Source organism: Bufo gargarizans, chromosome 5 (assembly GCF_014858855.1).
Source record: "Bufo gargarizans isolate SCDJY-AF-19 chromosome 5, ASM1485885v1, whole genome shotgun sequence".
Classification (NCBI taxonomy): domain Eukaryota; kingdom Metazoa; phylum Chordata; class Amphibia; order Anura; family Bufonidae; genus Bufo; species Bufo gargarizans.
The window spans coordinates 476,567,549-476,594,504 of NC_058084.1; the positions used below are offsets into that span (position 1 = coordinate 476,567,549).

The window sequence follows — 26,956 nt, forward strand, 5'->3', positions numbered from 1 at the left end:
AAAGCTTTTAATGTGCGTTACATCCTGGAAGGCGGCAGAAATCAGCGTCGGCATTGTGAATATTTTGTTCAGTTCCGTCACTTTAATGGAGCACAGTCAGGAGATTGCTGGGTACGGTAATGTGTTAAACTAAGACCCTGGCGTCAGAGAATTTGATAAATTTTACTCCGGGCGGATCTCGAAAATAGCAAATAACAGAATTTTATTTATTTTAAGCGAAAACATTAAAAGCTCCTGTGTTAATGGAAAACATGGGTTGTTATGTGCCCGGCGGGGAGGCAGACGTAACATTTGTATTAATCTGATGCCTGTGCTCACGATGGAGCAATATAGATAGTAAAATCATCTCCGTCTAAGTCTGTCATATGTGATGATTTGCTTCTCAGTTGGTGTATCTAAGCCTGACGTGTGATACGGTCTCCTGAGTAGGTGTATCACTGCCTATCACCTGTACTACTCTTCTGCTGGGCCTGGGTATCTACAGGGCCGTCTTTAATATTGATTTGACCCTGGGCAAGAATTTTTTACTTGGGCCCCTGGATCCTGCCTACCCGGACCCTAGCATGCACTCACGCCCTCCACCACAACACACAAAAAAATCCACACACCTCGTAGAGTGGTAAACTGCAATAATAATGAGTGGCCACTCGAGGTGTTCCTTGGCAGTAATTTTAAATATTTCCTTTTTTTCTAAAAAGGCAGTGTTTACATTATAAAGCTTGCAGAGACGCGCTATAGACACCAGAACTACTACGTTTAGCTGTTGTGGTTCTGGTGACTATAGTGTCCCTTAATTTGGAAAATTGCACAGGGTCCTCAGTTCCTGGGGACCCCAAGTATGGGGCCCTTGGAATCAACCAGAATTTACTGTAGACCCCTTTAATGCCCTAGAACAGGGATGCTCAACCTGCGGCCCTCCAGCTGTTGCAAAACTACAACTTCCAGCATGACCTAATAGCTATAAGCTGTCCAGACATGTTGGGAGTTGTAGTTTTGTAACACCTGGAGGGCTGCAGGTTGGGCATCCCTGCCCTAGAACTAAGATAACCTCTTCAGTGCATTTATCCACATGGAAATTGACCATTTACCCTATAAGAAAAATAAAGTCTAAAAAGGACAAAAGGGAGGGATTATCCCTAAATTATTGTCCTCTTCTTACCACAGTAATGTTTCTAAAACAAAATATCTGTGGCAGTGACATTTCTGGGGGAGGGTTTGTTACAGGGAATCCCTCCCTTGGGCGGAGCTTTTCCCTATTTAAGCTCCCTGATCTCTTTCAGTCTGTCTCTGGTTGCGCTGCTTTAACAAGCTAGCTCCAGAGTCTCCTTGTGCTCGGCTGAGAGTGCTGCTATCTTCTGAATTTCTTCAGCTTCTAATATTTTCAAGTGCCTGTCTTTACTCCTCTGGTTCGTGCCGTTAACTAGTGTGATAAACTCCCTTGGAACTTTAGGGATGTTTTTAATCTTTTCTTTCGTTTCAGCTATGGCTTCTCCTAGAGAGTCAGACCAGCAGCGGAAGTCTGCGGCCAAGAGGAAACACCTGGCCTGTTATGACGGCAACACGCCATTAGATGATAGTTGCCCCTATTCCAGGTGCGACAGTTGCCGTTCCGGCACCACTACGGAACCTACGATGCAAGACATGTACCAGTGGGAGAAGACGGATGTGGATGACTCCTTCAAGCGGGTCGTACAGCTACTGAATGAGAGACTACCGGGCCCCTCCCAGACTCTGATGGAGGTTGCCGCCCCTACTGACAAAAGACCCATGCCTCTCTCTGTGGGGTCATCTTCCTCTGATGAGGAAGAATCAACTTCGTGGTTTTTCCCACCCAAAAAAACACAGAAGTTATTGAAGTCCATCAGGTCGGGGGACCATGATGTTGACATAGGGGAGTCTTCCGATCCCGCCTGTCGGACTCTGCGGGTCTTTAAGGCGGATGAGACCCTTCTTTCTGTGATGCGCACAGAATGGAAAAAAACAGAGAAAGGCCCAGTCCTCACCCGAAGATTTAAACTAATGTTCCCGATGACTAAACCCTTAGTGGAATCATGGGGTTCCATTCCTAAGGTGGACATGGCTACAGCCAAATTGTCCAGGCACACTCTGGTTCCTGTGGACGATGGGTCTAGCCTGCAGGACCCTCTAGATAGGAGGGCAGAGTGCACCCGAGAAGGAGCTACTAGGCGGCCGCAGCCTCGGCCTCAACTTCTATTGCAGCCACGGAGGTCACTTCCTTCCTACGTTCTAGGCTGAACCAAATTCAGACTGATGTCGATCAGAGTGTCTGTCGGGACAACATCCTGGCCGCTTTTAAATCCGTCAATCTGGCCATGGATTTCCTATGTGATAACGCCTCTAAATATAATCTGTGTGGGCTACCCTTCGAACCGGACCGCTTATTCGGTTCGGAACTAGACACCATCATGGAGGGACTCTCCGATAAAAAGGGAAAGAGTCTCCCCCAACAGCCCTTTCGGGCCCGGGGTAGGCAAGATCGCGGAGGCAGATCCGGACAGCAGGCCAGACGTAGAGATTGGGGGGGGCAGTCTAGAAGATTTTCAAGACGCCTCCGTAAACCCACCAAGGAGGCAAAACCCTCCTGACTATGGGCCTCTCTGAGGCTCTTGGTTAAGCCCTGATACTGCTGTCGTTACACCTCTGGATTTTCCCGTACTCCTCCCCCAGCTCCCTGTAGGGGGTCGTCTTTCTCATTTCAAGCACGTATGGGCCCAGGAAATCTCAGATCCCTGGGTTCAAAGCATAGTGGCTACTGGCTATCTAACAGATCTCGTTTCTCTCCCCCCAGAAAGATTTGTTGCCACTCGAAGTTTTCTGCCGGCCAGACAGAAGATCTTAGAGTCCTATATTCAGGACTACATTTCCAAGGGAGCCCTGGAGGAGGTACCGGCAGGGGAGAGGGGTCTAGGGATTTATTCTCCAGTATTTCTGGTACCCAAGAAGACAGGAGATCTCCGGATGATCATAGATTTGAGATTCCTCAATCGATTCGTAAGGATAACCAGGTTCCGGATGGAAACCATAAGGTCAGTCAGCCACATCCTCAGTTTTGGGGACGTGATGGCTACTCTGGACCTCAAGGATGCTTACCTCCACATCCCGATCCTTCCCTCCTCTCGGAAATTTCCCAGGATCGCGGTCCAGATTTCAGGAGTGCGCAGGCTTTTTCAATTTGCCGCCCTACCTTTCGGAATCTCTTCTGCCCCTCTTATCTTCACCAAGGTGGTAGTGTCGGTGGTGGCAGCTCTGAGACTCCAGGGACTGACCATTGTTCCCTACCTCGATGATTGGCTTCTTCTAGCCTCTTCGGTCCCAATACTTACTCATCATCTTCATGTCGCAATTTCCTTTCTGCTCCGCCTAGGCTGGATCATCAACTGGCAGAAGTCGAACATGAGCCCTTCGACTTCAATCCATTATTTAGGATTCGTGGTCGACTCTCTGGAGATGTCCCTCCAGTTGACGCCAGAAAGAAGAGCGCGGATTCGGGATCTGGCAAGGTTCCTCTCCGTCCCACGACGAGTCTCCATCCGGACTCTCATGAAGATGCTGGGGCTCATGTCAGCAGCTGCGGAGGCAGTCCCTTGGGCTTTATGGCACCTCCGTCCTCTTCAATCTGAGGTTTTAGACAAATGGAACGGCAGCCCTGCAGGGCTAGATTGCCTGTGCTCCCTATCCAACCAAACCCGGAATTCCCTCAGATGGTGGTTCCATCTACCAGCAGGAAAGTCTATGACCCAACCAGTTTGGCTCATATTGACAGCAGACACGTCCCTTGTAGGCTGGGGCGCCCATTTAGACGGATCCCCAGTTCGGGGATCTTGGTCTCCTCAGGAGTGGCATCTTTCTTCGAATGTCCGTGAGATGCGTGCTATCCTGAGCTGCAAGCTTTCTCCGCTTTACATCCATACATCATTTTTTTACAGGACAGAGTCCTTCTGAAATTTCTACCTTATTTTAGACCTAAGGTTCCAACTATTCAAAATATTAACCAGGTAATTTCTCTACCTGTATTATTCTCTGCCTCCTCCTCTGATGTTACAGTTAGACACCCACTGGACATCTCGAGATGCCTCCAAATCTATGTGGATAGATCCAGAGAATTCAGGATAGATGAGAACCTCTTCATCCTGTTTTCCGGTAAGTCTAAAGGCCATAAGGCGTCTAAAACTACTATTAGTCGCTGGGTCAAGGAAGCCATTAGGGAAGCTTTCACCTCCTAATCCTTAGATCCTCCGGAGTTTGTGAGGGCCCATTCTACTAGGGCCATAGCTACCTCCGTTGCGGAGAGAAGCCTTCTCCCCTTAGAGTTGATCTGTAAGGTGGCTTCCTGGAGCTCTGAATCAACCTTCATCTCTCATTATAGAATAGATGCTAAGGTAGCAGAGTTTTCGGCCTTTGGGCAGACAGTTCTTACTTCTGCCAGGCATGAGGACCCTCCCTAGGGGATTCTTCTTGCTATCTCCCCATCTGTGCTGCTGGTAGGACGTAAGGGAATCGTTAATTTATAACGATAATTTGTTTTCCCTTAGTCCTAACAGCAGCACACAAATTTTCCCGCCCTAAGTACTTTCTTGTTATAGACACGGTGGGCTGGGGGGTGAACCCCTCCCTTTAGGGGAGCTGGAGTTTGTTCATTGGTTTTTCTTTGGGCTCATTAAAAATTCCGCCAGTCCTACCAGTCCACGGGGGGCAGTTAACCCCATCTGTGCTGCTGTTAGGACTAAGGGAAAACAAATTATCGTTAGAAATTAACGAATATATTCCAGAGCTGCACTCACTATTCTGCTGGTGCAGTGACTGTGCACATACATTACATTACTTATCCTGTACTGATCCTGAGTTACATCCTGTATTATACTCCAGAGCTGCACTCACTATTCTGCTTCAGCCTGTTTCATAAACGACTATTAAATCACCTGGCCTATTATGTACCTTTAGTGGACATCATCCATGCCCTCCTTAAACCCTTTGAGCTGTGGGCCTCAGGCACTGGGGGCCCTAAGGTCCCTTTCACACGAGCGAGTTTTCCGCTCGGGTGCAATGCGTGATGTGAACGCATAGTACCCGCACTGAATCCTGACCCATTCATTTCAATGGGGCTGTGTACATGAGCGTTGTTTTTCACGCATCAGTTCTGCGTTGCGTGAAAATTGCAGCATGTTCTATATTCTGCGTTTTTCACGCAGCCCTGGCCCCATAGAAGTGAATGGAGATGCGTGAAAAACGCATTGCATCTGCAAGCAAGTGCGGGTGCGATGTGTTTTTCACTGATGGTTGCTAAAAGATGTTGTTTGTAAACATTCAGTTTTTATCACGCGCGTGAAAAACGCATCAAAACGCATTGCACCCGCACGGAAAAAACTGAACAACTAAACGCAATTGCAGACAAAACTGACTGAACTTGCTTGCAAAATAGTGCGAGTTTCACTGAACGCACCCTGAACGCATCCGGACTTAATCCGTCACGCTCGTGTGAAAGAGGCCTAAGAGTTTAGAGACAACGCAGCCCAGAAACTTGAGACCCCCCTATGAAACTGAAAAAAGAATGACTTCCATAAGGCTGAGCTGCAGTACCAAATTCAGCCTATAGATAACAGTGGCGCTGTTTACTTTTCACACAACCTCATATGGTGTTATGTACAGTAGTGAATACACCGTGTAGATGATGTAACTCCTGCTAATGCTGACTGGCAGCCCCAGGTTGAGATGATATTAGCACTGGAGGTAGATTAGACTTACATGGGTCTGCTGGGAGTCTCTCTGTGGATACGGTTCTATTAAGACCACATGACGACCAGACAAATGTTTTCTTTGTTTTCTATGAGGGTTGCCATGCCTGAATGCATAGCATCATGATGTAAGGGAGACTGCGGTCATTCTGCATTAGAGACTTCTTAGCGGGGATCTTCTAAAACACGTCTTAGCTTACGACTCAAGTGGCTTCCACAACGAGTCCACAATCAGATAAATGCTGACCAAGGAAAATCTACATTTACATCTTCATAGATGCAAACAAAGCCTAAAGTACAACACATGTATTACACATAATGCTACCCCTCTCAGGGACGGGGGGTCTTCTCAGCCAATTTAGGACAAATAAAGTTTAAAAGTGTGAAATACTTTAGGATTCAATGTAGTCTTCGGTGGTGGAGCTAGAGTCCTATGGGCTTCATAGCAATTTGTCATTCCCCCTGCTATAGCGCCACACAGTCTGCCTCAGGCTGAATTTTGCTGCCGACTTTGACTGAAAAAATGATGTAGCCACAGATATTACTGCCTCCCTGTCTCTCCTTGTACATGAAGTAGGTACAGATAGTACTGCCTCCCTGTCTCTGCCTGTAGATTATGTAAGTACAGGTAGTACTGCCTCCCTGTCTCTTCCTGTAAATGATGTAGGCACAGATAGTACTGCCTCCCTGTAATTGATGTAGACAAAGTTATGACTGCCTCCCTGTAAATGATGTAGGTACAGACAGTACTGCCTCCCGGTAAATGATGTAGGTACAGATAGTACTGCCTCCCTGTACATAATGTACAGTAGATACAGATAGTACTGCCCCCTGTCTCTTCCTGTACATGAAATAGGTACATATAGTACTGCCTCTTCCTGTAGATGATTTGTGCACAGATAGTACTGCCTCTCTGTCTCTTCCTGTAGATGATGTATGCACAGATAGTACTGCATCCTGGTCACTTGCTGTAAATAATTTAATCACAGCTAGTACTTCCTTCCTGTCAATTAGGTAGGTACAGATAGTACTGTGTCCCTGTCTCTCCCTGCAAATTATGTGGCTATAGATAGTACTGTGTAGGAACCAATAGTACTGCTTCCCTCTTTCTGTAAATGATGTAGGTAAAGATAGTACTGCCTCTCTCTTTGTAATTGATGTAGGCACAGATAATACTGCCTGTCTCTCACTGTAAATAATGTAGATACAGATAGTACTGCCTCTATTTCTCTCCCTGTGAATGATGAATGCACAAATAGTACTGCCTACTATCTATCTCTCTGTAAATGATGTAGGTATAGATTGTACTGCTTCCCTGTCTCTCCCTGTAATTGATGTAGGCACAGATAGTACTGCCTTCCTGTCTCTCACTGTGATTGATGTAGGTAAAGATAGTACTGCCTCCTTCTCTCTCTGTAAATTATGTAGATACAGTACAGATAGTACTGCCTACTGTCCCTCCCTGTAAACAACGTGGGTACAGATAGTACTGCCTCCCTGTCATACCTGACATAGATAGTACAGCCTTCCTGTCTCTCCTGAAATAGATAGTACTGCCTTCCTGTTTTTCCCTGTATTTTATGTAGGCACAGATAGTACTGCCTTCCTGTTTTTCCCTGTAATTTATGTAGGCACAGATAGTACTGCCTTTCTGTTTTTCCCTGTAATTGATGTAGGCACAGATAGTACTGCCTTTCTGTTTTTCCCTGTAATTGATGTAGGCACAGATAGTACTTCCTCCCTGTCTCTCACTGTGAATGATGTAAGTACAGATAGTACTGTCTCCTTCTCTCTCTCTGTAAATTATGTAGATACAGTACAAATAGTACTGCCTACTGTCCCTCCCTGTAAATGATGTGGGTACAGATAGTACTGCCTCCCTGTCAATCCTGACATAGATAGTACTGTCTCCCTGTCTCTCCTGACATAGATAGTACTGCCTTCCTGTTTCTCCCTGTAATCGATGTAGGTACAGATAGTACCGCCTCTCTGTGCCTCAAGCATAAATGGTGTAGATAGGAATAGTACTGCCTCTACCTGCAAACAATATTGTGAGTTTAGTTTTTTGAGGTAGGTCTTAAGCATAGTAGTACCCTAAATGCTAAACATCTACCATTTACACTTTCTCCTAATCTTTAGCTTTAGTCTTTTGAGTTTACAGTAATTTTGCTAACATGCATAACCCAACCTTAAGCCCATCCCCTGCTGTTTTGCAGTCATCGGTGATGTCGGTCTGCTTTGCACGTTTTCATCCAAATCTGTTGATTGGTGGGACATACTCTGGACAGATAGTACTGTGGGATAACCGCAGCCACAGGAGGACTCCGGTTCAGAGGACACCGCTTTCTGCCGCAGCGCACACGGTGAGCTCCATACCCCCCGGGTGGGTATATCTATCATGTCATGAATCGCTCCACTGCTATAATCTATACTGGAAAGGGGTCTAGCAAAGCATTCCCACATACACGTGTACATCATCATGGCATCACCCCAAAGAGTTCATATTATCATAAACCCCCATTGGAACTCAATGTTGGTTATAGGACAGGAAGGTAGACCACATTCCCGATTATCGGTGTAACTATTCCATGTTCATTACCCCTGTGGGCGGTCCTTAAAGGGGGTTTCCATTCTTAAGTAAACATAGGTTAAATTACTGATTTATCAAAAGTTCTAGAACTTTCTAATAGACTTTGCATTCCGGTTCCTCACCTTGGTGGCGGTTTTTGATTGCTGTCAGTGAATTAGAGCATTCATGGATTACATTAAAGTCATAAATTGAAGCTCATTGGCCATGATGCACAATCACTTACAGCTGCCCTTTCATTTTGAGGATTGGTTAACGTTGTGGCAGTCCATGCCCCACCGATCACATGTCATGATTTTGGCGTGGTTCTAGTGGGACATATTGACTCCCTATATTTAGCATCTCTCTATATGTTTCCTCATTAGCAAATGACCCCTATTTCGGGTTAGACTTTCAAGAGAACTTTTTGGCATCCACTTCTATTCAATGTAACATGTGGCCTCCTTCAATTACTGAATGATAATGGCTATCATAGGGTTGTGCTTCTCTTTTCCAGCATCCTATCTACTGCGTGAATGTGGTGGGGACGCAGAACGCGCACAACCTTATTACTGTTTCCACCGACGGTAAATTGTGCTCCTGGAGTTTGGATATGCTCTCAGCTCCGCAGGTTTTTATTTTACTCCATAAGAACCACTCTGCCGAATGTGTTAATGGACAAGGTCTGAAAGAAATGGAGATAAGTGGAAAAGTTGAACTTTATGCTAACAGGGAAAACTTGTTTTTGTGTACTGGTTCTGAAAACAGTAATTATAGAAACATCTGGGAATTTCAGTCCATCCAGCCTCGGATCTGATCAAAATTCCTAAAAATTAGCACCTCTAGGGTCCTCTCAGGTAGTGGTGTATGGAAAGGTGGGAGGGGGTCAGTCCCTCTATCTTGACCACTAATGGCAGGGCTGGATCCATTTGTATGTGGCCCCAGATTGACTACCCTACCCTAGGCTTTTTTACCCTAAAATCTACCAAGGTGCTCAAGCCTGTTCTGAATGGTATTTCTCCGGTGTCTCAATGGAAAAACCCTTTGCAAACAATGCTACATACTTCAGGTCAGGGGCGGACTGGGAACATTAAGTGGCCCCTGAAAAAATACTAAAAGTGGCCCCGATTTGTAGTCAGGTCCAATTTGATGGAAGGCAGGGCCAGCAATACCATATTGTGGCACATTATACCACCCCAACAGAACCAAATACCAGAGTCTATCATGAAATACTGCAGCCAGCAGCACAAAGTACATCCCCAAAAACTTCTACTGGCCGGCTATGAGGAGGGCCCAGGTGGCCTCCTGGGCTTCGGCCCACCGTGAAATTCCCCTGTAAGGGCTATGGCCAATCCTCCCCTGCTTCAGATGGTACGTAGACTGGTATGGCTACCTGGCGATGTATTTGTATGGTTGAACTTGTACACTTCTTTCAATCAATTTTAGAAATTCAGAAGACTTTTACACCTTTTTTACTTACTATCTTGATACTTTCTAGAAATTCTGAAGACTTCTCCAGCCTTATTTTCCGGATACTTTTTGTACAATTCTATTTTTGCATTAACGATTCTTTTTGATGGATACGGGAATATTGGGTCAACTTGACTATTTGTAGCAACCCAGGAGGAGAGCAGAAAGGATGCTAGTGATAGTACTCTGATGCTCCTCTGGGCCATGCAGTGATGGGAAGGGTGCACCTTTCTTTTCTTCGGGGCACATCTTGGTTCTGGGGATTCTCCTGCCTGATTGTGGTTCGGGGTGTCCTTGGTGGTTATAAATTGTGAGGTTCAAGGCAGGGTCCCCTGCAGCATTAAAGTTAATGACGAGGCCGTTTTGCAGTAAAACAGTTCTTTACTGAAGGCTGAAGTTCAAGCACACCAGTTACAGTTCTTCGCATGCATGGACTGGCAGTTCTTATACAGTGTGCAGTGTCCACAATTCTTACATGTTACATGGCTGCAGTAACAGTTAATAGGCCATTATGTATCTCTAAATCAATTCTCCTCACATTGCACTTCTCTAGCTGACTTTTGCACAAACATATAGAATTAAGGGTGCAGCACTTTTCATTATGCAACCAAGGGGCAGACCCCAATGTCAGACTAAGCTCTGTGGTACTCACAATTTATGTTACTACTGGTTTGCACGGCGGGATGTAGTATGGTGGATTCTGCCTTTTTAAGCTTGTCCAGACCTGGAAGCCTTTAAGTTTCTGGACAATGTCTGCTATGGAGTCTACACGCTTCTTATTAAGCTGTTTACCTCCACAGAGCTTCTGCTCTCACCTCCTTTTGACACTGGAATGCTTTTCAAATATATAAATTATTTTCTCTCCACTTTAGCTGATGTTTAAGCTGTCATGTGAACTAGGGCTGTGATCTTCTGCCTTAGCGCATACTACACTGCACAAACATCCACTGTCTCTACACTGAATGCTCTTATCACTCCCTATGGGGAGGGTGACAACATCCCCGCCTAGCAACTGGTTGCTAAGGTCTGTTAACTACTTGGTACACAGAAAATGCATAATTACTTGAGAAATCACTTAGTTAACCCTTTTGCAGCATAAATACAGGAAATGCACACAAAAAAAACATTTGCAGAGAGATACACTGCCATAGCAGTGGGACACTGCATCGTGCGATTGTCTCGTGAAACCCAAAATGTGGGCAACATGTGTCTACCATGTATCAATAGTACCCAATTGCACTTCATCTGTTGTAAAAATACAACACCCACCAATCAGCTGTCAGGGTATGGTGAGAGCTGTATGTTTGTAATAGACAGGTACAGGATGGAGACCATTGGTCAAGATATAAAGCTAGCCATACAGGTGTATGGTTTATGGAAGAGGTAGGCAAGTAGGCCATGTTTGCACTTCATAGTAATTGCAGATCTTTGTGGTAGCCCACTTTCTTTTGTTTTTATATTACCTCTTCATATATTGTATATTTGGTGACAGGATTATGCAATGTTTTAATTCCTGAAACATCTAAGGCAAGATGTAACTCACCTGGAAGGGGCCACATATGGACACATCTAGCCTATTGTTTGGTGGAAGATTCTCTTTAAAAGTCAACTCCACTGAAAATGCAGGTGTAAAGATTTAGAAACTCAGCATCCCACTCCTCCACATAAAGGTCTAGGAATGTGAAATGTGGGGAGATGTTTGATAGGTGTCCCCATTTCTGCCTGTGATCTAGAGGTGGCCAACGATTATTTTCACTAACAAATGGCGGGTCGTGTTAACTAGTTGCGCTAATAATTATTGGTTCCCATCATGTCACACGAAACATATTGAAAGCCGCTCTACAACCAACCAAGCAGATCCTCATATCTCAGCTTCTTGGACACCTGTGATCGTGGAATGAGGAGAGCGAGATTTCAGGTTTAATTGTGGCCCATTCTCCCCAAATTTTCTGGTTTTGAGTGTAGTTGCAGTTATTACTATTATACTTATAGATTTTTTGTGGTAAATCTGCATAATAATCTACTTTTTTAATTCTAGGAAAGTATGGAACTGGTCTACAATAAATCCAAGGCAGTAGCAGTGACCGGGATGGCGTTTCCTACAGGAGACGTGAACAACTTTGTAGTCGGGAGTGAGGAGGGGACGGTTTACACTGCGTGCCGCCATGGAAGGTAGAGTCATATGCTACATTATTTTATCAGTTCACTAGACAAACATCACAACTGTGGCATCAAATAAATCCAAAAATTCTACGTATTTCTAAACCAAACCCTACAAGGAAACCTAACCATAAAGCTGCTTGCCTTCACGCGGATCCAAAAGATATGTCTGACCCTGGGTTCTTGCACTTTGGATAATCCCTAATTTTTCTTAGAAGGGTCCTAACAATAAACTGATCAAAAAGTATCCTCCTGTTTGGACCTCCAGCGATCAGCTGTAATCTGCGAGGAAACCTGGCAGTAAGTGTTCGCTTTCCCTGCAGTGCCACCATAGGAGAAATGAAGTATTACATACTGTAGTGTCCAGGAACTCTTTGAAACTGCTTTCCGCTCTGGCCAAAGCATGAGGATCCTGAACAGAAGACCCCCCCCTATATTAACCCAGAATTCCGTAATGCGGATTCTAACCTGGACAAGCCCATTTAATGATTAGGGAAGTGTCTTTCATCCAGTCAAATTTAAAGACATTGTCCACCAAGGCCAACTCACTTTTGTTAGGCAGTTCCTCTGATGGTGAGGACAATTGCTGCAGAACTTTCACTGAAATTGATTAGATTGTAAGGTGGATGAGAAGACAAGGTGCGGATGAACCAACACTTGGCCACACGAATTGGCTTGTGAATCATGCAGCCATTAGCCACCAGAAGTGGTGTCATCCTATTGCAGAAGTCAGTGAATCAATACGATGAAAGTTGATGGGGTGGCAGCTCCACAGGTCCTTTATTTGGGGTTCACAGATTCCATAGATTTTTTTCAGAAAAAATAATGAATTGCATATATAGAGGATAAAATAATAGGAACATTTTGCAACTAACAGGAGATGGTCTCATGCACACAACCATATTTTTCTTCATCCCTTGCTGTTGATGGGAGTGAAGAAAAAAAATGAATACATGCAAAAAGTGTCCATTTTTCAAGGATTCTGGGTTTTTGCCGACCAAAAAATGGATATGTGCATGAAGCATAAAACTAGACAAGACAGGCCGAAACCCCACCAGAGGTATTACAATGGTGCATGCTTTAGGATATATCGGTGCTCTACTCTACTGCTTGAGAAAAGTCAGAGTAAGAGGACTGAAACTGGTGATTAAAGAACACTTATTTTAATCTACTCTGTTTGGAAGTGCATTGGAATTTGTCCAGTTATCATTTTAGTTGGTGCTCTACTCTAGATATCTCAGATCCTTTGGTCTTCTGTGCACCACCCCATGGCTCATTTTGCAATTCCTCTGAGTAAATCACCCCCAAATTCTTTTTTTTTTTATAACGTTGCCGATAATTATTTTTATTTTTTTTTAAACATCCCTGAGGGCGTCCATATTGGAAGAACATGCATCCTTCCTGCATTGACTGTGACAACTGCAGTGAATGGAAGTTAATGGACAGCAAAGGGTCCATAGACCAATACAGTCTCCAGAAAGGTTTGAGAAGGCCTCACCTGCACGGACCAGGGAGTGACGGGGGAACTGCATGCAGACCCTCATCTGTGTGTACAGCCTATAGTGCTATATACTGTACAAGAGGGCTGTCATCTGTCATTAACTCTTTACCGACCGCTCACCATCTTTTGACAGGTGGCAGCGCAGGTCCTCAGTCTGCAGCAACGTCCTTTGATGTAGCTGCAGTCACGCCCCTAGCAGGACTATGACACCACTTCTGGCTTCACTTTTGAAGTCTACATAGAGATCATTCACCAATGCTCCTGCCTCTATTGGTCCCAGCGATCACTTGACCGTTGGGTGTCTCAGGCCGTAGCCGAGCTGGTGGGACCAGGTCAGCTCTAACACTGAAAAGTATATGTAGTGTGAATGTAGTACTGAACAGCCCTATGTGTCACGAAAAACCTCATAAAATGATTTTGGTAGCCTTGGTCATCAAGGCGTTACATTTGCTGCCTTCTGTTAATAATGAGATGACTGCTGACTGTCAAAGTCTACTAAGCAAAGCTGAAATGTGAGTTGCAGAAAACAGGAAGCGTTAGCTCACTCTACTCCTGTTTCAGAACTGGAATATTTTTTATTTTTTTAATTTAAATTAAAAAGTCAACAAATTTTTTAAAAATATGAGAAAACCCTATTTTAAATAATACATTTTTTTGATGATGCATTCATCTATCAACCAGTTTGCTTTAAGCCCTAGTACTAGATGCGCTCATTAGCATATACTATGAACATTTACAAGGCCCCGTTTCATATTTTTGACTATTCTGCTGGTTTTTCTGTCCACTTAATAGATGGCAGATGTCGTGCAGGTACTAATTGAACTTTGCAATGTGTGTGCAGCAAAGCTGGCATCAGTGAAGTCTTTGAAGGCCACCAGGGCCCAATCACTGGACTCAACTGCCACAGCGCTGTGGGAGCCATCGACTTCTCCCATCTGTTCCTGACGTCATCCTTCGACTGGACGGTCAAGCTGTGGACCACTAAGGTAAGGGCTGCAACCAATAACTAGACTTCCATAGATTCCAAAAAATTCCCTTTTTTTTTTTCGTGACACCAAAGTTCTCGATCCCTGTGCTGGACTCCAGCCAAGAGACGTGTGAAAATAATAAAGTTCGGCTTGTATCTTATTTTTATTAAAGGGTCCTTTTTTTACCTTTTTTTTAATATGGAACATGTGTCAGGGGTAATGAGAATATTGTACTACTGCAGATCACATTTCTTACATATGGCAACGTGATACCATTGACAGAGCCTTACATGAAGATGACATCTAGTGATCTGAGGACTATTTTGTTCCGAATTCGCAGATTTTAAAATTATTTTTAAATGTGGAAACCCTAAACTTCTATGAGAGGTTACTTTCACTCTGTCCACGCAAGTGGCTTCCATTAAGTCTCCTAGGCATTTTCCATCAAGGCTCGGTACTTTGCAAGGTTCAGCTTAGAAGGTATGGGGAATTCTTGGCCTCCTGTGGGGGAATATAGTTTAGTTTTGTTGGAATGGAGCCTTGAGAATGTATAACCTTCTACTTCAGGGGTGTAACTAGAAATGACTCCATGAAGAATGTGCCCCCCTACTTTTTGACAGTAATAACTAAAGAGCAATCGAGGAATGGATGTAATGTCCAACTGTAGACCTTCTGTACATGGAGAACCTACATTGTAGGGCAGAATTCCATCACCGAAATCCCTACCCAGAAATAATTTCTTCATCTGAGTGGACCACCACCGATAAGCCCCATATGAGCTACTGTATCATGACTTTAGGTACACTTATGTTCTACTTCAAATTCTTGACACCATTTTTTCTCACTTATAAAAGCCATAACCTAAAGAAAGTTGCATGAAAGTAGACTTTGGTGTAGCTCACAATGGTATTATGGCAGTTACTGTCCTAGGTAGGTATCGTGACAGAGTTCCCCGACTTGAACATTTCAACATGCTCATAAGATCATAGAAATAAATTCAATGTTTTTCGATCGGGTCTTTTTTGGGGGGTGTGGGCACTTGGCTATGGTCCTAGTTTTCTGGATCGGTGGTCTATCTCCAGCCTCTAGAATTATGCAATAGACTCTTCCAAGTCATTTCATGAATTAACCATCACAACATTGATAAGAGTCCCATTATCTAACCTGCTCTTACAGTAAAGAACCCCTTCTATACTCATACTTACCAACTTTGTATAAGCCATGCCCTTGGAATGGCCCAATCCTGCACAGGACTGCCCAATTATGGGTGGGGCTTATAGAAACCCGAGCCTAAATTTGGGCCGGAACGGCTAAAATATGCCAGGACTGTTTCTGAAAATTAGGACCAGTCCTTGCAAATTCGGGACTGTTGGCTACCATGTGTGCAGATGGTGAAACCATCTTTCCTCTATGCCCCTTTGTTGAGCCTCACATAGGTGACAAAAGTCCAGATATCTATGGTACTGATAAGTTATATGATGTCCATGTATTTCTATGGCTCCATACTGCACCTCTGTATGTCTCTGCTTTTACATAGGGAATCTTACAAAAGGTCACTCTTTGCCCGTTATTAGTAAACATAATTCCGTTGGCTTGGCAGCAGCTGCCTGGTGCTGGTAGCTCACGTGGCTGAGTTCCATTCCGCATCAGTCACGATTATATTTTTTTTCTTTATTTGCTCATCAAGCAATTTTCTAATATTTTATGATATTTCTTAACTTGAAGTTAGAGCCGTGCTAATTTTATTTCTTGTAAAGCAAATCACTTGTCTTCTCCCATTAATCCTATTTAAACTGCCTCGTGTTCATTTCATTTCTAAATTGCAGTCACAGGGACACAATACTCATTGTACTCTCTAGACACATGTTCTAAGCTGCTGAAAGAACTTAATAGCAGTTTCAGCTTCTAGTCGACTGTTTCCGAGGAAATATCTAAATTTACGGTTCAATATTTATCCAGAAAAGGTAATTACAGTACCGCGTAACATCTCAACTTGATTTTGCATGGAAACACAAAGCGAAACGGAAGCTGATAATTCATCAGTGCCACCAAAGTCTGAAGTAATTGGAGAAGTTGTTTTTTTTTTGCTTTTTGTTTCTTTAAAGGGTTTTGCGGTGGAATAATTTTTTTTACAGCAAAGAGATACAGAATGGGTTAAAATAACAATAATGAATACTCATCTCAGAGCCACTGTCCTCTCCCCTTCCTTCAGCAGGCCCTGTCACTGGAGATGCTTTGCCTCTCCACGCAGAAGGCGGCCTGCTTCTCGCCTCTCCTCCTCTGCCCGTAGAGAGCGCACACTCCCTACAATTCTGCAAGAGCCAGCGAGCACCCTAATCCGCACCCGCCAATAGTTGGCCACCTTCTGGAACCTAAAGAACCTTCCCCTATGGGAGGGTGCCTGATAAATAAGTTCTACTCTACTAGTGTCCTGTGTGCAATCTCTATGTGTATCTGCTTGTGTACCAACTTCTGCTTCTTTTCCGGATTTCATCCTTTTGCTTTCCGACCTGACTTCTACTTGATCTCCGTACTGACCCTATCCCTGACTATGGTTTTGCCTGATTCCAGTGTCTCTTGACACCTTTGGGTCTGTGAGGGTGCCTGAGAAATAAGTTCTACTCTTCTAGTGTCCTGAAAAGATGTGCAATCTCTATGTGTATCTGCTTGTGTACCAACTTCTGCTTCTTTTCCGGATTTCATCCTTTTGCTTCCTGACCTGACTTCTACTTGATCTCTGACCCTATCTCTGACTATGGTTTTGCCTGATTTCAGTGTCTCTTGACACCTTTGGTTCTGCAGTCAACCAAACAGAAACTACTCCAGGAAATAGTGTTCTGGTGGTTCCCCTACAACGAAATCCAGATTACCCCGTATAAAGCGTAAAAACCAGGGGACTGCCAGGATAACGCACTTTGGAGTAGCCCTAAGTCAAATCTGTTCGGTTGACACAATGGTTCCACACCCAGTGCCTAACACAGATGCTACTGCAGTCCCTGCAGATTTCCACTTCCTGGTGCCAGTTTCACAGCATAGCAAGCACAGCGCCATACATGTATAGTGGCTGTGTTTGGTATTGCATCTCAGGACTAAGCTGCACAAAGCCCATGTGACTGATGGACGTGACGTCACTGGTTGAGGAAGATCCTTCAAACAGCTGATCAGGATAGGTCCTGATTCTGAAGACAGATCGTCAATATTTAAGTCCTGGAAATCCATTTAATTAATTCCTACAAGAAAGCTAGCAAACCCCGGTCTTTGTACTGCATAATGGTATGGCCCATAAATTAGTACGGATATGCAGAATCTATTGGCAAACCGTGAACAAAATGTTGTGTCTAGTCACACTACTCTGCTGGGTCACACAAGAAATTGTGGGTCACAAGATGTTGTGGGGGAGAGGGGGGTGGTTGCATGACATCAAATAGGTCCATGTTTTGTCTCTAGGTGCTTCACAGCAGGGCAGACAGGGGTACACTGCCCATTTAACAGCAGGTCTGAGAATATACTTTAATGTTATAAAATTTAAAAACTTTTAATATATTTTCTATTCTCTCCTCCATGCTTTACACTGCAGCTCTGCTTTAGCAGATTGGCAGCTATGTATAAATTCTGCAGGAAGTCTGCTGACTTCAGTAGGCATCTTAAAGATGTCCAGATCGAAAGAAGCTTGTTCAGTTTCCCATACAACTAACCAGTAGAGTTTCCCGTTTCCCATCATGGTCGCTGTAGCCCCCTCTCCTGTCCTATTCCTATATGTAGTAAAAGAGATTAAAACAGAGTCACAGCTATTGCAAGACACGTGGAGAGCGGTCATACCTCATGCCTCATCACGCCTCATTACATCCCAGACATGACTGAGGTAAGGCATCCTGGGACCTCATGCTGAACATCACTTCCTCGAACATTTCTTCATCACTTTCCTGCGTAATCTGTGTACACTGGAGGATTATACCGGTGTGATTAATGCAGTGCGCTCGTTATAAGAGAGAATTGATGAAAACAGAATTATCACACGATGAAGAGTCTTACAGTAGTACTTTATTACCAAGAAACTCTACCTATCCATAGAGGGCAGTATTATAGTAGTTGTATTTCCTAAACATTTAGAGCAGTATTATAGTAGTTATATTCTTGTACATAGGAGGCAGTATTATAGTAGTTATATTCTTGTACATAGGAGCAGTATTATAGTAGTTATATTCTTGTACATTGGAGCAGTATTATAGTAGTTATATTCTTGTACATAGGAGCAGTATTATAGTAGTTATATTCTTGTACATAGGAGCAGTATTATAGTAGTTATATTCTTGTACATAGGAGCAGTATTATAGTAGTTATATTCTTGTACATAGGAGCAGTATTATAATAGTTATATTCATGTACATAGGAGCAGTATTATAGTAGTTATATTCTTGTACATAGGAGAAGTATTATAGTAGTTATATTCCTGTACATAGGAGCAGTATTATAGTAGTTATATTCTTGTACATAGGAGAAGTATTATAGTAGTTATATTCATTGAATGGCACCACCCCCCTGTGTAGCTGATAGCCTGACACCCGGTGCAGTGGCTAGCAGAGCTCAAGAGGCAGCTGCCTTGGGCCCCCCAGGAGCAACTGGGCCCGGGGCAGCTGCCCATTTTGCCCCTTGTTAAAGATGTCCCTGCATAGGAGCAGTATTATAGCAGTTATATTCTTGTACATAGGAGCAGTATTATAGTAGTTATATTCTTGTACATAGGAGCAGTATTATAGTAGTTATATCCTTGTACATATGAGCAGTATTATAGTAGTTATATTCTTGTACATAGGAGGCAGTATTATAGTAGTTATATTCTTGTACATAGGAGCAGTATTATAGTAGTTATATTCTTGTACATAGGAGGCAATATTATAGTAGTTATATCCTTGTACATAGGAGCAGTATTATAGTAGTTATATTGTTGTACATAGGAGCAGTATTATAGTAGTTATATTCTTGTACATAGGGGCAGTATTATAGTAGTTATAATCTTGTACATAGGCGGCAGTAATATAGTAGTTATATTCTTGTACATAGGAGCAGTATTATAGAAGTTATATTCTTGTACATAGTAGCAGTATTATAGTAGTTATATTATTGTACATAGGAGGCAGTATTATAGTAGTTATATTCTTGTGCATAGGAGCAGTATTATAGTAGTTATATCCTTGTACATATGAGCAGTATTATAGTAGTTATATTCTTGTACATGGGAGCAGTATTATAGTAGTTTTATTCTTGTACATGGGAGCAGTATTATAGTAGTTATATTCTTGTACATAGGAGCAGTATTATAGTAGTTATATTCTTGTACATAGGAGGCAGTATTATAGTAGTTATATTCTTGTACATAGGGGCAGTATTATAGTAGTTATAGTCTTGTACATAGGAGCAGTATTATAGTAGTTATATTCTTGTTTATAGAAGGCAGTATTATAGTAGTTATATTCTTGTACATAGGGGCAGTATTGTAGTAGTTATATTCTTGTACATAGGAGGCAGTAGTATAGTAGTTATATTCTTGTACATAGGAGCAGTATTATAGTAGTTATATTCTTAACCAAAACTCTTTTTATTGAGAGTGCATATGGTCTGGACAAAAAATCATGCATCAATATAAAGCCATTCGCAGATGGCAGCAGTATAATGGGTGCCAATATTCTCACAGACCATGTCAGATCTACTAACATAGTGAGTATAAACAATTTAGTAACAACGAATGAAAGAAAAGACACAGACAAGATTGGAGGGTGGGGGGTTGGGAGGAGGGGTAGAATTGGGTGGGTAGAGGAGGAGAGGGAGTTCTTCCAATTCACTCGGGGTTGCGGTATTTCTCCCATGGTCGCCACAGTTTGAGAAATTTGGAACGTGTGCGAGTTTCCCAATGGGCTAATTCCTCAAATCTAAACAGTTGATCTGTTTTCTCGGTCCACATTAACATTGAGGGTGGTGAGTCATTCTTCCAGAGGAGGGGTACCAACAAACGCGCTGCAGTAAGAAGCATGGTCGGGAGGTCTGCTTTGGCAGGAGTAAGGGAATCGTTGGGACACCAGAGGAGTACTAGTTTTGCATCCAGACGTACCTTAGAGGCGCATATCCGGTTAATTGTGTTCTCTATTTGAGACCAAAAGGGGCGAATTTTACTACAAGACCACCATATATGTGACAAAGAGCCAACTTCTGTTCCACACCTCCAGCACTGCGATGGAATGTCAGGGTTGAGCCTATGTAGGAATTCTGGCGTTTTGTACCAGCGGGTCAGTAACTTGTAGGAATTCTCCTGAATTTTGATGCATCGGTTGAAGCCATGTGAATGGGCTAAGATAAAGGCCTTCTCCGGCTCAGTCAGTTGGATTGTGTGCTCCTTTTCCCAGGCAGACATAAAGTGCAGTGCTGGAGGAGCCGAAGAGAGCAGCTCCCTGTAGAGTGTCGAGAGGGGCTTTTTCGGTAACTCGGGAACACAAAGCTTCTTTTCTAGCCAAGTAGGTGTATCATCAGTGGGGGAAGGTAGCTTGAGGGCTTTAACATCTCGGCCAAAGGCCCCAATAGAAAGGAAGGAGAGGGCTTTAACCTTTGGCAGAACCTGAATCTTGTCCCATGCCAAGTCCCCAGACGTGGAAGCTATATCTTGTAAGGTAAGGTCAGATAGTATGCTCCAGACTCCGGAGGGTCTGAGTATATCGGGGTGGATATAGTTCTGTAGTAGATGTAGGGGGAGGTGGATATTAGGGAATCTGATGTCTCGGGATTTATACAGTTTGGCCCATTCCACCAACATACCTTTCCAAATGGGAGAGGCAAACGCGTTATTCGGGGTGCATGTGCGGATTCCCCATAGGATAAGTCCTTCTTTGTAGGTGAGAAGAGCACGTTCCAGGTGTACGCAAAGATTCGGGGGTTGGCGTGAGAGGAGAGAAAAGCACCTGTTCAGGAGCGACGCTGTGTAATAAGTTTGGATGTCGGGCATACCAAAGCCCCCAAATCTCTTTTCTCTTGTCAATATTGAGTACGCTATCCTGGAGGACTTGCCCGCCCACATGAACAAAGAGAACACACGGCGTATTTCCATAAAAAAGGAGCGGGGTAGCCAAATTGGTAGTGTCTGAATTAAATATAGAAGTTTGGGTACAATGAAGGCTTTAAGGAAGTTCTTCCTTCCCATCCAGGAGATGAAGGGGAGTTTAAGGGACTGTAGATGTGTTCTAATATCTTTGAGTAGGGGGCCATAGTTCAGACTAAATAGGTCATCTTGGTTAGCCGAGATTCGTATCCCTAGAAACTTAATATCACGGGGGTCCCAAGCAAAGGAGGTGGCGCGTTTAAGGTCCTTGACTACATATGATTTGCATGAAACATTCAGGGCCATGGATTTGCTATAATTAATCTTGAAGTTAGAAATCCACCCGAACTCTTCGAACAGATAATGGAGCCGTGGGAAAGAAATCGTGGGGTTGGTGGTCATAATCAATAGATCATCGGCAAATGCCGCGGTGGTATGCATACAAGAGCCCATCTTGATGCCTTCAATTGCGGGGTCCTGTCTAATCTTGCATAGCAGCGTTTCCATAACTATGACAAAAAGAGACGGGGAGAGGGGGCATCCCTGTCTAGTGCCATTGGATATGGCAAAGGCAGGGGAAAGAGTGCCGTTGACTTTGACTCTGGCAGAGGGGGACGAGTATAAAGAGAAAATAGCCGCGATAAACTGATCAGGGAAGCCAAATTTTGACAGTGCCGCAGACATGTACTGCCAACTGACCCTGTCAAAGGCCTTTTCCGCGTCTGTACTGAGCAAGGCTAGCGGAGTTGAAGTGCTCCGTGCCCAATTCATGAGGTGAAGGAGGCGGACGGTATTTTCGTTCCCCTGTCTGCCAGAGACAAACCCAACCTGCTCCCTATGGATGATATCGGGGAGAATCCGCTGAATTCGCTGAGCCAATATCTTAGCCCACCACTTTACGTCCGTGTTAAGGAGGGAGATTGGGCGATAACTACCACAATTTAGAGGATCTTTGTTCTCTTTATGAATAATCGCAATGTGGGCCGAAAGCGATTGGGGGGGGAGGTGGCCACCGTTCAGTAGGTGGTTACACATGGAGCGGAAGTGGGGGACTAGGACCTCTTGAAAATTTTTATAGTACGTAATGGAGAAGCCATCAGGTCCAGGGCTCTTCCCTGAAGGAATAGAGGCCAGTACTTTCCGCGCTTCAGCATCTGTTATTGGGGCTACTAGTTGAGTTGACTGGGATTGGGTGATATTAGGGAGATGTAGGGAGGAAAGAAATTTTTCCGTGGCGTCCGTGAGGGTATTGAGCGACTGATTCGAGGGTGGTGGAAGATTGTAGAGCTCCGTATAAAAGGTGCTAAAGGCCATCGCAATGTCAGGGGTGGACTTCAGGTGAGTTCCTTTAGCATCTTTGATAGCAGAGATAAAAGAATCAGAATGTTGTTTTTTAACCAGCGCTGCCATAAGTTTGTTCCCCTTATCGCCATGAGCGTACAATTTAAATCTAGAGCGTAAGAGCAGTTTGGCTGATGTAACATTTAGTAAGTTCTTAAGCTTAGTTCTAGCATCACTAAGTTCAGTGGCACAACTAAGCGCCTGTGATTGTTTGTGGGTAAGTTCGAGCGACTCAATTTGGGACATAAGGGTGGCAATGGCTTGAGAACGTTGTTTTTTAACATGGGAGCAGAGGGCGATAAGTTCACCTCGGATCACCGCTTTATGGGTCTCCCATACAATCGGTGGCGAGGGAGGTGTGGGACCTGCGTTATTCCGCTGAAAGAACTCTGTCAGAGAGGAAGCTAGCTTCTGGGAGTTGGCTTGATCTAAGATGAGGGTGTCATTGAGGCGCCAATTCCATTCCCTTTTTGGAAGAGAGGTCAAGGTAAAATGTATAAAAATTGGGGAGTGATCTGACAAAGTAATATTACCTATTTTGGCGTGTAGGAGCAGTTGGGCATGTTTGGAGGATAAGAAGAAGTGATCCAGTCTATGGTATGAGGACTTGGCATGGGAAAAGAAGGTATAATCCCTACCAGAGGGGTTTAGAGTGCGCCATGTGTCAAACACACCTAATTTTTTCAAGGCCAATTTCAAACGCCTCAAACGTATGTGCGTAATAGCTGACTTTCCGGAGGAGGAGTCTAAGCTAGGATCAAGGGATACATTAAAATCTCCCCCTAAAATTACAATGCCCTCCTTGAAGGAGGATAGGAGCGTGAGGGTCTGAATCAGCCATTGGACCTGTCCCCTATTTGGAGCGTAGACGTTAGCTAGCGTGATCTGAGTGTCAGCAATTACGCCCTTCACAAACAAGTACCGACCATCTGGGTCTGAGGAAGAAGCCGAGACTACGAAGGGTAGTTGCTTGTGAATGGCGATGCTAACACCTCTGCTAGCCGAGCCATGTGTGCTGTGGTACCATTGTGAGAATTTTTTGGGTGGAAGATTAGGTATCTTACCCGACCGGAAGTGGGTCTCTTGGAAGAATGCTATGGAGACTTTGTCTTTCTGCAGTAGAGATAGGATTTGCGACCTCTTACATGGCTCATTCAGACCTCTCACGTTGAAAGAGGAAACTATGACTTCAGCCATCTCCGGGCGGTGGTTGGGTACATTGCATGTCATCAGTGGTAGACCAATCAAGCGTGGAAGAAGGAGGGAAAGACACGGTAGGAGAAGGGAAGACACAGACAAAATGAACAAAACTTCTGCAAATAAAATAACGGAAAGTTAAATGCAAAAACCAGCATAAAACACAGAAAAATGAAAGCTCCACAGGGCGCCCGGTGGTGAAACGATCCATTTGCATAACGGCGGACAGCCGGGATCTACCGGGCGGGGGGTCTCGTGGAGCCCTTAGGGGCCAGAAGGAGGCCATCAGGGGGTAGGGTCGTAAACCGGGTTAGACGCTGGTTAAACCCCAGCTTCTCGGGGGGAGGGGGGAAAAGTAATGCGAACCATAAAACGTAGCATAAACAAGGTCCCAAAGAGAACGAAAAGGGAAAGTCTCTTTCGTGCTGTAACAAGGGACGCCATCTGGGTGACATCAGGGGTCACAGGCCGGGTGACCAGCGAAGGCAGTGCCCTTTTATTGGGCTGTAGAGTTGATTCGTGTCCCATATGCGACATATCATCTCAGCGGTGCGGAGGAAACTCGGAAGTGGCGGGGAGATGGCGTTCCCGGTTAGGTCTGGTAGCTTTACCCGAGGTGGCAGTATTCCACTGGTCCGAGCTTGGAGGCGAGGGTATCGGCACTCCCTGATCGGCAGGCATCCAGGACGGTATCTCCAGCGGTGAAATACCCAGGTGGACCCAGGCAGCGTTTAGATCCTGAGGGGAGCGTATAGTAATCTGTCTCCCGTTCTTCATAACGGCCATGCCGAATGGGTAAAGCCATCTGAACTGGATGGCAGAGGCCTTGAGAGCTTCTAGGAGTGGCCGGAGAATTCGGCGCTTCGCCAGCGTAGTAGGAGCCAGGTCTTGAAAAAACAAGATCGGTGTGCCTTCAAATCCCAGGCTGTCTGCTTCTCTACTGGCTTTCAGCAGAGCCGCAGTGTCCACATAACTAAGAAGGCCACACACAACATCTCTCGGCGGCTCAGAGCCTTTAGGTTTAGGTCTCAAAGCTCTGTGTATCCTCTCAATTGTGATTTTCGCAGCTCTGTCCGTTCCCAAAAGATTCGCAAAAATTTTGCATGCGATTTTTTCCAGAGCTTCCGATGCGAATGATTCAGGCAGGCCCCGGATGCGAATATTTCGCCTGCGGCTGCGATTTTCTTGATCCTCGATGCGCAGCAAAGCATCATTAAGGAAGTCTTTTTGCGAATTTAATACTGCGCATATTTCTCCCTCGTGGCGAATAATCGCATCATGCGAATTTTCTAAGTCCGCCACCCGCTGCCCCATGCTGCGCAGATCTACCTTGATCTCTGCTAGGTCTTGTCTCAGGGGAGCCAGAGCGGCGTCCAGGACCTCCCGAAGTGCTGTCTTAGATAAAGTTCCACTCCGTTTTCGGGCTTTGTAATCCGAGATGTCAGAAGCGCTTCCTGCTTCAGAATAGTCTTCTCCCTCAGAATGCTGAGAGGCAGCCGGCGCCATCTTGGGGGTCTCAGCTCCACGGGCCTTGGGCTGCTTTTTCAGGTATTGCTCCATGTCTGGCTGCTTGGAGCGGACCCGGGTGGTCTCTAAAGGGTCCTTGCTGCGGTCTCTCCCCGTTTTGACCATTTGCGCAGGTAAAAAAGTGCTTTTAATGGGGTTAATCACCAGCTAGCCGGAGGAGCTCAGCAACAGGCAGCCATTCAGGAAGGCAGCCAAGCTCCGCCCCCCATAGTAGTTATATTCTTGTACATAGAAGCAGTATTATAGTAGTTATATTCTTGTACATAGGAGCAGTATTATAGTAGTTATATTCTTGTACATAGGAGCAGTATTATAGTAGTTATATTCTTGTACATAGGAGGCAGTATTATAGTAGTTATATTCTTGTACATAGGAGGCAGTATTATAGTAGTTATATTCTTGTACATAGGAGCAGTATTATAGTAGTTATATTCTTGTACATAGGAGGCAGTATTATAGTAGTTATATTCTTGTACATAGAAGCAGTATTATAGTAGTTATATTCTTGTACATAGGAGCAGTATTATAGTAGTTATATTCTTGTACATAGGAGCAGTATTATAGTAGTTATATTCTTGTACATAGGAGGCAGTATTATAGTAGTTATATTCTTGTACATAGGAGCAGTATTATAGTAGTTATATTCTTGTACATAGGAACAGTATTATAGTAGCTATATTCTTGTACATAGTAGCAGTATTATAGTAGTTATATTATTGTACATAGGCGGCAGTAATATAGTAGTTATATTCTTGTACATAGTAGCAGTATTATAGTAGTTATATTATTGTACATAGGAGGCAGTATTATAGTAGTTATATTCTTGTGCATAGGAGCAGTATTATAGTAGTTATATCCTTGTACATACAGACGTGGACAAAATTGTTGGTACCCTTTGGTCAATGAAAGAAAAAGTCACAATGGTCACAGAAATAACTTTAATCTGACAAAAGTAATAATAAATTAAAATTCTATAAATGTTAACCAATGAAAGTCAGACATTGTTTTTCAACCATGCTTCAACAGAATTATGTAAAAAAATAAACTCATGAAACAGGCATGGACAAAAATGATGGTACCCCTAACTTAATATTTTGTTGCGCAACCTTTTGAGGCAATCACTGCAATCAAACGCTTCCTGTAACTGTCAATGAGACATCTGCACCTCTCAGCAGGTATTTTGGCCCACTCCTCATGAGCAAACTGCTCCAGTTGTGTCCGGTTTGAAGGGTGCCTTTTCCAGACTGCATGTTTCAGCTCCTTCCAAAGATGCTCAATAGGATTGAGGTCAGGGCTCATAGAAGGCCACTTTAGAATAGTCCAATTTTTTCCTCTTAGCCATTCTTGGGTGTTTTTAGCGGTGTGTTTTGGGTCATTGTCCTGTTGCAA

General features: G+C 44.1%; 1 protein-coding gene across 1 annotated transcript in view; it reads left to right on the top strand.

Annotated features, from left to right (window-relative positions):
• DYNC1I1 (dynein cytoplasmic 1 intermediate chain 1) overlaps window positions 1-26,956 on the top strand; it is a 328,122-nt gene that overhangs the window by 207,768 nt on the left and 93,398 nt on the right. The window contains exons 11-14 of the mRNA XM_044294826.1: window positions 7,970-8,116; window positions 8,837-8,950; window positions 11,828-11,961; window positions 14,292-14,436. Coding sequence (XP_044150761.1) covers window positions 7,970-8,116; window positions 8,837-8,950; window positions 11,828-11,961; window positions 14,292-14,436 — 540 coding nt within the window. The remainder of the gene's footprint in view (window positions 1-7,969; window positions 8,117-8,836; window positions 8,951-11,827; window positions 11,962-14,291; window positions 14,437-26,956) is intronic.